This window comes from Lichenostomus cassidix, chromosome 3 (genome assembly GCF_008360975.1).
Source record: "Lichenostomus cassidix isolate B80296 chromosome 3, HeHo_3.0, whole genome shotgun sequence".
NCBI lineage: Eukaryota > Metazoa > Chordata > Aves > Passeriformes > Meliphagidae > Lichenostomus > Lichenostomus cassidix.
The window spans coordinates 97,717,730-97,731,432 of NC_139483.1; the positions used below are offsets into that span (position 1 = coordinate 97,717,730).

At 36.9% G+C, this 13,703-nt stretch overlaps 1 protein-coding gene across 2 annotated transcripts in view; it reads left to right on the top strand.

Moving 5' to 3' along the window:
* Nucleotides 1-13,703, top strand: part of TAF1B (TATA-box binding protein associated factor, RNA polymerase I subunit B) — a 46,404-nt gene that overhangs the window by 4,166 nt on the left and 28,535 nt on the right. For both annotated transcript variants that reach the window (XM_085056837.1, XM_085056836.1), the window contains exons 6-8: nucleotides 304-436; nucleotides 3,680-3,836; nucleotides 10,005-10,104. In XM_085056837.1, coding sequence (XP_084912963.1) covers nucleotides 304-436; nucleotides 3,680-3,836; nucleotides 10,005-10,104 — 390 coding nt within the window. The remainder of the gene's footprint in view (nucleotides 1-303; nucleotides 437-3,679; nucleotides 3,837-10,004; nucleotides 10,105-13,703) is intronic.

A 13,703-nucleotide genomic window follows, 5' to 3' on the forward strand; every position in this document is an offset into this window, starting at 1 on the left:
AGCTACCATCCTTTCCTGCCTGCTCTCTTCAAGTTATTAATTCTATGAAGTTTTGAGTCTGTGTATTGCCAACTTTGTGGTAATTGCAGCAGATTAAAACATAGTCACTAGAAGTTTTTTAATCTTGATAAATCCTTTAGAAATACTTTTTTCCTCTTACTGGTGATTCATAGCGTAAAAATGTGAACAGTTTGGGTTTTAACTTTTACTGTTAATTTTGCATCTGTCTTGCTTTATGTGGTATGTTAAAATTGAAACAGTAACTAAGAATAGCTAATACAAACATTTAATTACAAAACCCAGGTATGTGAGAGCAGTACTGATGTGGACAGTGATCCTGAGAGACCCAGCCTTCTGCACTTGCTTTCTCTCTCTGAAAGTGAGGGGGATCTGCAGACTGACTGCAGCTTTGCTTCATCAATGAGCAAGGTCTCAGGTAGGAGCAGTGAACTGAACTATCTGAAAACCAGTTTTTCTGCAGTTTTTAAATATAAATGGATTTAAAGTGTATTTGTGTACAGTGAATTGGAGGAACTGGTTGGAACGTGTGAAGTTTTCAGTCTTGCTTGACACTGGACTACTTTATATACCACCAGAAATGGAAGACTTCCTCCCCCAGCCCTTACCTAAGGAGATAAAAGTCGGACAGGACCTGGAAATACAATGGGAAATGCAGGAGATAGTTCTGTATAGCAAGTTTGCTCCATGCCTCCTGTTTGGAGTGGGAAAAAATTGCTGTTATATCTGCAAAGCTAGATGTTCACTAACACAGCAGCTTGGAAGAATAAGCACTTATTTAACCAATAGCAGAGCTGTCTGTCATGACTTTATTGTTAAAAAACATGAGTTTGTTCTTTAGGGGGGGTGTATTTTATTTTCTATCCTGTAGATATATTTAGCTTTTAAATTTTTTTCTTTGAATTATTTTGGTACTTCTGTATCTTTTGTCTCTGCAGTCTATTTACTACTTTCCCAATGACCCCTTTTATGAAAAATCCTATTTTAGCATTTCATCAGCTTCTCTTTTCTGCTTACAGTAGCAACTGGAAAATAGCTACAGAATGCTGAAGTTTTTAATTAAAGTGTTGTAGAAAATTAGAGTGTTGGGTTCTGCTGGGCAAGTGTAATGCCAGACAATGCTGCAATGCCTGATACCGGAAATGCATTTCAAGACGCATTTGAAAGCTTTTGTTTTAAACTTATGATGGTTTTGTTTCTTGCTTTATTCTTTGCTTGGTTTTTCCTTTATCTGTCTCAGTTTTTCTGAGTCCCCTGTTATGTACTATCCTCCTTATGTTATGTTTCTTTTCTTCTGTGATATTGCCTGTCTTCCCTCAGAAGAATGCAGTCTTGTTTTTTCAAGCTTTTCTCTTTATTTTATGAAGTCCAGAAGTGGTAATAGAATGAGAAATTTGATCAGCAGCAATTAGAAAAATAAATGCATGTTTAAAACTCCAGACAGAATTAAGAAGGGGGGGAAGGTATAAAAATGGTGATGCAAATTTTTGTGAATATTATGCTAGAACCTTTCATGCTTATATATTGAAATGACAACATTTTCAGGTAAAGAGTCACTGTATGTTTGTGCATGTAGAATCTTGGGTGTTATACAAATATTATATGAAAAGGAAAGAATTGAGTGAAGAATTTCTAGTGAAAGTATTCCCTTGAATTTTCTTCCTCATTTTTGATGTCTAGAGGAACTCTTTTCTTCCTTAGTACTTGTGCCTTTCATTGTTCTGTTTCTTGGAGTTTTAGAACAGTTAGGTAGTCCTAAGTAGCCATAATTTATTGTCTTGGTTGTTTCAGGTATTGATTTCAGCTTCCAGTAGTCATCAATTTCACTAAAATCACTTGAAATTAGTTAAGAGTTCAGTGATACTCAAATCTTAATGAAAAATCTTGATGAAATCAGACAGAGAAATAGTTTTGTGTATTGAAATTTAACCTAAGTAGTAGTGTGTTCTAGTCTGTTGTAAACTCTTGTGAAGATTCATAAATTTTTTTCTTCTGTGTTATTTTTGCTGAGCTGGTGTTGCTACAGATTAGAAACCTCAACAACCTTTCTTTGCCTAAGAGGCTTGTCCAGACGGCAATTTTTTTTTGTTATTTTTGTGTAGGGTTAATGGCAAATTCCACTGAGTATAGCACTGAGATATTGCTAGAGAAGCCTATAAAACTCTTAAATTATTAGCTGCGTGTAACTGTGTGCTGTCATGCCTTGCATAAGCTGGAAGAAATAAAAGGAAATTGTGTGCCATCATTAAGGCCACAAATATAATGAGGATTATTTTAAAACGAGTTGAATGTGAAATTAACAATGAAGCTTCAGTCATGAAGCTGCCTTTAAGCACAGGTATCCATGTGAAAGGTGAAGCAGTTGACTCGAGGGATTAAAGTGCTGTTCCTGCCTTTGTTTCCTGACGCGCCCGTGCGTGATGGGATGCTGTGCGCCAGGGCTGGAGCGGCACTGTGAGCCGGAGCGGGGCTGAGCCGTGCCCGCAGCGCTGGCTCCGGGGCCGGTAGGTGGCACCGCAGACCGGCCCTGGGACTCGCAGCGCGCCGTGTCCCCCTCCTGCTGGCGCTGCCCGCCGGACCTGCCCGGCTGGCTGCTGCCACCTCCCAGCTGTGGCTGTCGCCTGACCGCGGATCCGCGGGGCTGCCGAGCTCTCGGAAGGGTTCAGGCTGTTTTCAGCCGGCTGTTTGCCCTGGCCCTGCGGCTCCCAGCTGGGGAGCTGTGGATCCAGCTCTCTCCGTTCCTGTCTGAGCAGGTGAACAGTTTGCAGGGAAATGCAGCGAGAAAAATCTCGGCGTCAATGCTGACATTTTGTGCTGGTGTGTTTTAAATGCATTCCCCTTCATCTTGGCTGTGTCATGATGTACGGAAGAGCTGCTTACAGGGTTTTTTTTCTGTTTTTGGTCCTCTTTCCCTGAACTCCCAGGTTTCACTGCTGAAAAGGTTCCAAACTGATAAATCACTCTACCAAATTAAATTATCTCTTTGCTGTTTCTCTTAGTTTTTAGTGATTCGTCTCAGTAAGGAAGTAGGGAAGTTTGGATGTTTATTTATTTGGGGTTTTTTTCCACCTTCTTCACCATTTCCTACATTCTTGTTCGAAAATTGTTTCTTGGACATTGAATTTATGTACTTTTTTTTAAAGAATACCTGTGTTTCCACAGTTAGAGATTATAGGACAGGTGGATTTAGGGCAGACTTTTAATATCAGTAAAATTCTTGCAAGGCAAATGACTTTTTCATTAAAGTCCTGCCTGTGTTGAAATTTAAAACTGTTTTGATCCCCAACTCTGAGTGACTGATTTAAGTATGTAAAATTTTCCCTTGTTTCCTCACAGTGCCTTTATCTCAAATGGAAAACAGTATTTCCAGCTCATAAGTACTGTTAGTTATATGTTGTATAGGAGTTTATGTCTTAGTCAAGTGGAATAGCACTTTGTGAAACAGGTTCTCATATAGTGGTAGATTAGTAAATTAGGGTTAAACTGTTTTGTGGAAAAGTACATAAACAAGCAAAAAACTCAAAAGTATTTACTTTAAAATATTACTAGTTGCTGAACAAGTCTTCTTGTATGTTGCTTTATCTTGTTTTTGTACACTATGGTTCATGTGTCTATCATATCAATTGCTTTTTTTCTTTTCTGTTTTTAACATAAACCCAAGAAAGTACCTCTGTGTACTCTGGATCAGTAGATGGCAGCTTGTATTTAATGAAGAACCAAAAGGAGAAACTGAGGATGACGATGCCAATGACTCTTTCATTTTGTTACATGGCATTACTCTGGTTGAGAGAACCAATTACATTGTCTGAGCTCTTAAGGTATGAATAGTCTTTAGTGAAGAATTGTTGCTTTTATAAATAATATTTTTTTTAAAATTAGATCTGTACTATTGCCCTCTTACGAATTTGCTCAGTAATAGTGAGAAGTTCTCTATATTTAGGTGTCTTATCTTTCGTTTGTCATAACAATTTGTGCAGCTGCTGTTGGAGGATGTTCTCTGTTGATTGCAGTGAATTTCAAAGACCTATTAGGGTAGAAGGTTTTGAAGATAGAGAAGCTTTTTATCCTTCTCTTTCAAAATTTCTTAAGATTTGCTGAAGGTGTGTATGGCCACACTTCCGTGATATTTGCTGTTGTCAGCATGTCAGAATTAAATGAGTAAACATTCTCCAGGACTTACATCAGTGTCATCATACAAACAATACCAGCAGTATACAGTGATCTGAAAGGTAGCAAAATAGCTTCATGCAATGGAGTTGGGTGCAGAAATTAATATAGGAAGTTCATTTTGTCTTCATATCTTTGTATCTGTAATTATCAGAGTTCAGAATAATACACCTTTTAATATAATATAAATTGTTCTAATAATAGGGTTTGATGCTGAATGGAGACTGTCAAGCTATTGCTGACATTGCAGTTCCCTTCTCTCCCCTACAACAAGGCCATGAACACCTTCCTTATTTACTTCAGGAATGAAAAACAATAAATCAAGTCTTCTTGTTGGCAATAAATAGTTTAAATCAGGCCCAAATAAGTGCAGGAATTCCTAGGTTTTCCTTGGAAGACCTTTTGTATTCTGATTCTCTTTTTTAACAACTGTTGAAATATTGGGTATTTCTAAACAGATGGTGAAAAAACATTACTTGGCCAAAATTTAAGGAGTAGAAATACTCAAGTAAGTACACTGGCGAATTGAATTGAAAACTCAGACAAAACAAAGGAAAAACTGATTAAAAATTCAGTGTTTTAATTTTTGTTTTTCAAATGTGTAACCTGTGAAACTGCTGAAAGTGTGGTGAATGCAAGGGGTTTTTACCCCAGAGCCTGATATTCCATTATGGCCCCTCTCCTCTGGAGTGCAGGCTTCCACCTGCACTTTTCTAGCTTTGTACAAGCTTTCCAAGAAGGGTAGGTATTCAAGGATGTTTTTCTGGAGCTACTTTCAAAAAGGAGAGCTTTGTATGTCTTGAAGTACAGTAGTTACTACTGGAAAATCAATTTCTATCAATTTAACCCTTTGATTTTACTTTAAGGGTGGTTGTTGCCTTCATTGATCAGAATTGCACAAACCATTGCATGTTTGCATAACTGGATATGCTATTGCATGAAGGATGCTTATAAAATTTTTGGTAAAATGCCATAATATTCAGAATTTAATCTAGCACCCTGCAATACAGAAGTATTTATTGAGTAGATTAAGAAACTGAAGTACTCAAAAGTAGTAGCAGCTGTCTTCCTTAGGAAATTCTGTACAAGTCAGAACTACCATAACATACTCTATTTTTGTGACTCATTAGCAAATAAATAATGTAAAACCTGTCTGATAATATTTGTATATGGCAGAAATCCAAGTAGTAAATTACAATTTCTGTGACAGAGCTACTGGTTCACACTAAAGAATTATTAATTACCCCTTCCTGTTTGGAGAGAAAAATTAATAATTAAATATATATTCTTTGGTTATTGTATCTTGGAAACTGTCTCTGGAAGCATTGTTGGCTCATACCAGGCAAAGATATCCTCACATGTTCCTGTCTTAGCACAACAGTGTGGTTGGGAAAAAACCCAACCAAACAACTGTTGAAGTCAGCTGTCAAGAGGAATGAGAGATTGTTTTGTTTGCATATGAATGGTAAATTATTGTTTTTGGCACTTTAAAAATTGGAGACTGCAGAAAAGATCCTGGAAGATTATTTGGAACCTCGAGACTATCCTTTGGACTAATATCCTTAAGAGATGAGCAAACTTACTTGAAAAGACTTAGAGAAAACATGAAAGCAGTAAAAGGCTGGAAAAAGAGAGATATAAAAAATCAAGTACCAAATATAGCACAAAAAAGCATAATCTGAAATTAATAATTGGAAATTCAAAAAAGATTATTTGAATGAGAAGATACCATTTAATTAGGTACAATTTATATGTGTAAGAGTGTGTAAATCATAATGATTCAGTAACTTTAAATGCACTGAACATATGAACTGGATTAAGTACAGAAAGTGAAGTTTAAAAGAATGTTATTTGTATTGCAAAGTTTTACCATGATACGATAGTTATATAAGACTGTAATTATGTTATCATGCTTCCCTCCCTACCCTTAAGGTCTTTGCCTTTCAACAAGTTTGATGAAAAAGGTGAAAGAATTTTAAATTAGCATGAACTACCATAAAATACTTGTTTTCTAACTTCTGAATATTTAAGTTTAAAAAATCAGACAATGTTCACATTTTTGCATGCATTAAGATACACAGATCAAAATAACGACAGACTGAAGATGAAAACTATGCAGAGAAAGCATTAAGTATTCGGCATTACCTTTTAAATCTTTCTAGGCAAATTGTTTTATTTAAACCAGCTGAATTAGAGTTCTGTTTAAAGTTCTGCCTTGTTTTTTCCTCAGTTTGGTTTTCCCTGTACCCTGAAGTCAGCTGACTACCACTCCTCCCTTGTGATACATGCTTAGGCACTATGGTCGGGCAATCTGCCAGCTTTTAAAGGATTTACAACACCAAAAATACACTCCTCCTTGCTACTTGACACACTTAGCAGAAAAACACTACAATTACCTCCTCTGACAGGAACATTTTGGTTTAAAAATAACATTTTTAACAATGTTCTGATCAAGTCTGTGTTACACATTAAATCCTTTTCCACTGTGAATAGTCTCACAGTATTCCATATGATGTATATTGGTCATCTGAATAATAAAATGGTTGGGTTTTGGAAAAAGTTTCAAGATGCTAAACTTTTGAGACTCTGAGAAATAATGCCTTTCAAATGAGGTTGTACCTAGTTGTGCTGGCAAGACTAAACTTATAATCAGTTTGTGGCATTATTGTGGCTTTAACAGATGCATCACTTCCTTGTAGCACACTGAGGACCTAGGATTTTTTTCATTCTTGGGCCTTATTAATGTATGCTGCTGAAGTAATTAAAAACATGGACTGTGTCCTGTATCTGCCTGTCAAGTTTTCAAGCACTTCCCTGATAGAACATAGTCTTACAGGTGTTTTGCCATCTGTCTGTTGAATGAAAGCAGACAGAAGAAACTGTTCTGAAGTGCTGTTCCAAATCTGGACTTTTGGATTAAGTGTTAAAACTTGAATCATCAGTACTTTGTATTCATAACAGGGTATTTGTGCTGTATTCTTAGAGTGTAGAAACAGCTTTTAACCTGAGAGAAAAGAGCGTTCTTTTTTTCTGGAGACAATCATTTCAAGCTAGAAAAGATACTATTTTTTAAATAGTTGCAGTGGTTTGACTTGGTACAGCCAAGTTAGTGAAAACTTTTTAAAAAGAAAAAATATATTTTGGTGGACATTTCTTGTCCCTTGCAGTGGAGGGATGTCGTTCCAGCATCAGTTTAAGCTGCTCCAAGTTTCTGTTGCTGTGGTCTTGCATCAACATTCCTGTTCTTTCTCTTGCCATGGGTTCTAGTGTTCATCCTGTTTATGGTTTATTAGTTCAAAGAAGTAGATCTGCAGAAGATTAATTTTGTAAAAGTTTCACTGGACATTTTCGTGCGGGTCAGTGTGCTCTGCAGTCCCTTTCTGCCTTGTGCTGGACGTAATGTTCCTGCAATCATCTCAGTGTGGAAAATCTGTCTGGTTGCAGTGAAACCCTAGAAGAGACTAGTTCCCAATCTGATCCACTGGGAAGTCACACAAGTGCTTCTGTCAGCAGGGAGGAGTGTGCAGCAGGGGACTGAAGGGAGGGTGGGATTTCCCATTTCGGAGGCAGCAAGCTGTTAGGGTGGTTTGGCTGCATCACCACTACACCACACCCGAAGCAAGGTCCTGACTGTGTGTCCTCTTCCAGCTGCTGCTGTGCTGGCTCAGGAGGTTGCTGCTCTCAGTGCCTTGGTTCCAACCCTTCAGATCTGATGGCTAATGGTGTTGTGCCTTAATGTGTGTCAGCCAAAGCTTATCATCAGCTGAGCCAGTAATGCATCACTGTTGCTGAAAGGGGAAAGTCCTGCTTCCTTTTTTTCTCTCTGCCTTTGTGATGTACCCCTCTGCCAACTCTTTCACTTGCAGAGCCATCTGTGAGCGTCCTCACAGTTTGTTAGATGATGAAAGAAACCCTTGCTGTCAGTAGGATAACAGGTGGTTTTCTGCTGCTGTTGTGAATTACATTTGGGGAGGAGGATGAGCAACAGCAGCTCATGGCTGGATCACAAAGGGGGAGATCCTGCTAGTTACCATGAGCTTTTCATTTGGCTCAATTAACTTTGTAAAACCATATCTCAAGCTTTCCTCAGTTTAGTGGATGACTAAAATGAGCTGAGGAACTGATGTGCCAGCTGCTCAGCAGGTCAGGTGGGGTGGTGAGGACCAGCAGTGGGGGCTGGGTTTGGAGTGCAACCTCACGGGAGCCCAGTGCACATCTCCACTCAGGGTGGGGAAGTGCTGTTTCTGCTGGTTGAGGAAAGCTACTGAAATGTCATTAGCAAAATTATCATTACGCAATTTGATTAGAAAGGACTGTGCACAACTTGTTACATCTTCACTTAAGAGACTAGTAAGCAGAGCTTTGGAACAAAAGCTGTTTGGCAATATGATTTTTCATATTGCTGTTATTTTTCAGAAATCATTATAAATGGTTCTGAGACAAAGTTTTGATCATGAAATGCACTTCTTATTTTAATCTTGGGTTTAACTAATTTTTGTCAACTAAACTGAAAATTCAGGTAAGACTGCTTAAAAAAAGTAGACTATAAATGTAAAGTTTGCAGTAAATAGCTTTTAAATACAATTGTAGTCAACTTCAATTGATACACACTACATAACATGGAACAAATAATGATGAGGGCACAGAACTGGGAGGTAGCAGGTGAGTGTGTGAATTGCTGTAGGCTCAGAAGGGATATGAAAGGTTTGGAGACCAAGAAGGTACTAATCTATGTAGCAAGATCAGAGAGGTCCTGTTCAGATAAAACTATCAGCAGAGGAGGAAATTGTTTTCAGTCCTAATATTATTTAATGAACAGAGTCATCTCTGTTCATAATGTTAACTTATTCAGGTTTAATTCACTCTTCTAACAAAACTGGTTTGGAGAAGAGGAGGCAGGAAGGCATTTCTAGCTTAGCCCTATGGGAGACTACCAGTGTGCCTTAGTGTGGAATGAGTGTGTTTCCTTGTGAGGGTCTGTGCTTGTTCAGTGCTTGCTTGGCCTGTTGTGGGTGTCTGCTAAGATGGTAGATAAGAGCAGGGGTTTGGGGTGATGGTGGCTTTTTATTGGTATCTCTTGTTAAGTCCAATCTTTTATATTTATATGTGTGTGTGTGTATTTGTGTATGTGTGTGTATATATATATATATATATGTATATATTTGCAAGAAAAATATCAAATAATACTGTCAACCACTTACCAAAACCAATTTTTAACAAAAAAGATGCATTATTTCTGTGCAAATAAAAATTAAACTATTTTTATTAGTATACAAAACAATTTCTATTCATTCCTCAATAATACTTTTTTTAAAAGTATCATCATAGAAATGTAATTAATGTGGTTTCAGTGCTATGTATCTGCTTATCATTCTGTGATTTTCTTCCCTATCACATTACCTGATCCAAGCTCCTCCAGTGGAAAGTGCTTTAAAAGTAAAATTTACTTAAAGCTTTAGAATTTGGGGAAAAAAAATTCCATACTATTCAAAGGAGGCTTAAAGCAGTTCCAGAAATGCAGTAGTGGAAGAATGTGCAGAGCAAACTCCATGTAAGCTTGTTGACTGTATGCTTACTGCCATAACGTTATCATTTGTCAGTCATATCTGAGCTTGAACTTAAAAGCCTGTTAAATGATTGAACTGGTTTTTGTTCTGTGGAGCATTTCAGGGTGTGTAACTGCAAGTTGAATTGCTTAGGCAGTGTAATACTGATGTTATTTCAAATCAGAAGTTGATTTCTGTATTAATTTTATGATAACCATATTAATTTGTCATCCTCTATATTATTTTGATTTGATCTTCATTTTTTTAATGCAGGTTTGTTGTTGAAGGTCATATTCCATACTTGAATGTTTTTGAGCATTTTCCGGAGAAGATGAAGTTATGTGGACTTGATCTTAAGATCTTTTGTGTAGAGGTAATTTTTTTCTTAAAGGAGAAGTTTAAAAAAAACAACCAAAACCTAGTTATTGGGTGGTATTTTAATTATTTTGCTCACGGTACTAATAAATTGATTAAATCTATTATTATTTGGTGGGCTTCGTGTTTCACAGTATTGGAGCCTGGCAGAAACCCATGCACTGTGTGTCTTGGAGTGCTTTAATCTTTAACCAGTCTTAAGCTGATTACCTAAGTTAGAATGAAATCAGTAAGTACTTGTGGAGAAAAGGGTATTCAGTACTGCTCTTGTAATGCTCAGAAATAGGATTTGGTTTCAAGTCTAAGGGCAATATTTTGTCCCTTTTGGTGCTTACTTAAAATATCTCTTGAATTCGTTGGTAATTCCATATTCTTTTCATAAAATATGGTTTAGATGCTATCTCTTGTTCTGTTTCTTGCTGTACTGGTTGAAATTATATCGAATGTAAAATCTACGTAAGGGGTTGCAGGTCTTCTAGGAGCTGACTAGTGATGGAGAGTCTTGACTGAAATTTAAACTTTTCTTATTTAAGATTCTTATGTATTGTGGTAACAATTGCCCAATGGTGTTTGTGTTGTAGATAAAAATTTACTATGGATTTTTGGAGTGTGCAAATAAAATCTTTGCTTTTAAGAACAGAAAGCAGCAATTCTGCCAAGTCATTAGTGATGATGTTGCAAGTAACATTACCATTCTCCAATATGTAGCTCATATTGAGCAGGTCATGAGTTGCTCAGGAGCTGTAGCTTCAGAAGTTGTAGCATTTTTTTTATTTTTGGGTTTATACCACTGCTTTCCTGTCTGGATAAATGAGAATTATCACCTCAACTTCTAAAAATTGGGAGATAAATTTGATACGAAACCTCTTGATTTCTTTTTCTGTCTTAGATATTTCCTTAACAGAACAGATATGTGAGGTTGAAATATGAGTATAAACTTCTTTTAAGTTTTTGTCCTTCTTTGCTTCTGTCTTCTGGATGAGTTTTGTTTTATGAGTTGCAACTGTAAATCTTGTACCATACCTCAGAGTGGGAGAACTGGTTTACAGAGAGGAGGTGACAGTTGCCCTTGGAGGATCCTACTGTTTTCTTTTGTGATAAAGCTGCACCCCTCACTTCCAAAGTATAAGTAGATATGCACCCTAATCAAGTAATCTTGTAACTATATTTTCATTAAGATACATAGGTACAATTCTGTAAGCTTACTGTACCGTTTGTTTTCCAGCCACTCCAGTATTATTGTAGCTTCCTCTTTTTAGGAATATCTGCACCTTACCTTTCATAAGGCATCCTCAGGTTTATTTCGTTTTAATGGTTTTTTACCATATCATGAGGCTGATAATTGCAAAATACCTACTAGCTCTTTTCTACATCTGACATTTCTCACTGCAGCACTGAGATTACCAACATCTTACTGTATCTAGTTTTGACATCTGAGTTTTGAGAAATTCGAAAGATGATGTTATTGTCCTGGAGCAGGAAGTGAGATTGTATAATACTCTGTTCTGAAAACATAGCCTACATTCTTTTCTGCTTTGTTTTCTCTATAGAGTATTCTGTAGACAATTACCTTAAAAACCTTTATGATATGGGTGTTATAACCAGATGTGTAAGTTACTCTAATGCCGTTATTTGTAGTGCTTCAAGTTTGGTGAATATAAGCAACAAACGTTCCAAAATACCAATAACTGAAAGGACTATTCCATATGTCTCCTTTTTAATTTTGAAGAGATTTTTAGTGCATTGATTGTGTCCTATGCAGCCCAAATTTGAATCAAGAAGTAATTATGTTATAGTAACTTGAAGAATTTGAAGTCATACTTAAAATTTTATCAGTTAAGTGCAGATGAAGTGTAACTTGATAAGGCTCATCTTGGATAAAAATATTCTTAGTGGCTTAAAGACTTTTTTTAGTAACAATTTCCCACATACCCAAAATATGCTGAATTTATACAAGGTTGAAGTTGTTACAGATGTTAGAAAAATAAATGCAACATTATTACAAGGTGAGTCATGTCTACTTTCTGTGGAGTGGCATACGCACAAGGGGGTTTTTATGACTTGTCATTTAGTAGTAGTGTTCCATATGCAAGGAATGTGACTAGTTTCAGGCTTCCCAGCTGTGATGAACTTCTGTACTGTGTAATTTAGGAATGGAGTTTGTATCACTGGCAATTTTTTCCCTGTGTTGCATACTATTTAGCAATTAGAGGTGATTGCAGTATTTGCCATAAGAGGAGAGGCTCAGAGAGCTGAGGGGTTTTATCACTGAGAAGAGAAAGCTGGGGGGATTTCAGTAATGTGTATAAATACTTGTCAGGGAGGAGTGAGGGTGGAGTTGCACTTTCTTCTTGGTGGTGTCCAGTGGAAGGACAGGAGACAACTGAAATACAGGGCACAAACTGAAATACAGGAAATTCCATTTAAATATAAACTTTTTCACAGTGTAAGGGTGATTGAGTGCTGAACCAAGCAACCCTGGACCACTGTGGAGTCCACATCTTCAGAGGTACACAAAACCTGATGGAACACAGTCCTGAACAGCTCGCTGTAGTTGATCCTGCTTTCAGCAGAGGTGTTGGACTCTATCTATAATCTCCAGAGGTCCCTTCCAACCTCAAGTATGCCTTGTATTCTGTTTCACATTTTCAGTATAGGTGGCAGATGGGCCCTTCATGTTTTGGTAATGGAAGAGCTAATAAGAAGGGCATAATTCTTCATTCTGCTCAAACTGAGCTTTATTTAAAATACCTGCCACAAAGATAGTTGTATCTGAACACTTCTGTCCAGAAGTGTAGGAGCTCTCGACATGACTGTCTCATAAATAAAGAGAAAAGGAGCCTCCAGCTCTCTGTATCATCTTTGTCATGATGTATAACTGTTAGACAGGTGTCAGGGCCTAGCTGGAGATAAGTACTATTCACAAGTGTTTTATGAAGGGTAAAAGTACTTTATAGAAGATCTTTGTGAAAAATGGGTTGTTTATCTTCCATATGTATTTATCTTTCCATTGCTCAAAGTCAGTTTTTTAAATTTTTACTTGATTAGTAATTATCTATTTATCCCTTCCTCTATTAAAATCATGTGTATGTTAGAAGTTAGCCTTTGGAAAATAGTTTTTACCTATGCACAATGAGTGGGTTAACAGGGCAAACAGCAGCAGTGGCAAGATGCTCCTTCTTTGTTCAGAAGTTCTAATGTCCCAGTACAAGGGAGGAAAAGCAAAATTTCCTTTTTCTAACACAAATATTCAATTTGGTTAAAATCTTTTTGTATGTATGAAGAAAGAATAACATATGTAAGTTTTTGGTTTTGTTCTGTGCAGGAGGCCAAGGGTTTTTTTCTTGTTATTTGCAAATTGTTTAACTACAGTAAATCTCTGCTCATACTAAGGCTTGTCTTTGATAACTGCAATCATCTTTTCTCTTTTAGGTGGAAGTCATCTTTGTTCCCTTTTTAATGCACATAGGATGTCTAGGATTTTAGGATGTCTATTTTTTCTAAAGCCCATTAGTGTAGGAGTTAAAATGTATTTGTAAATTATTAGTAGTATATAGTTCAGTGGATAATTTGCTTTCAGCTTGTATTATTGTATTG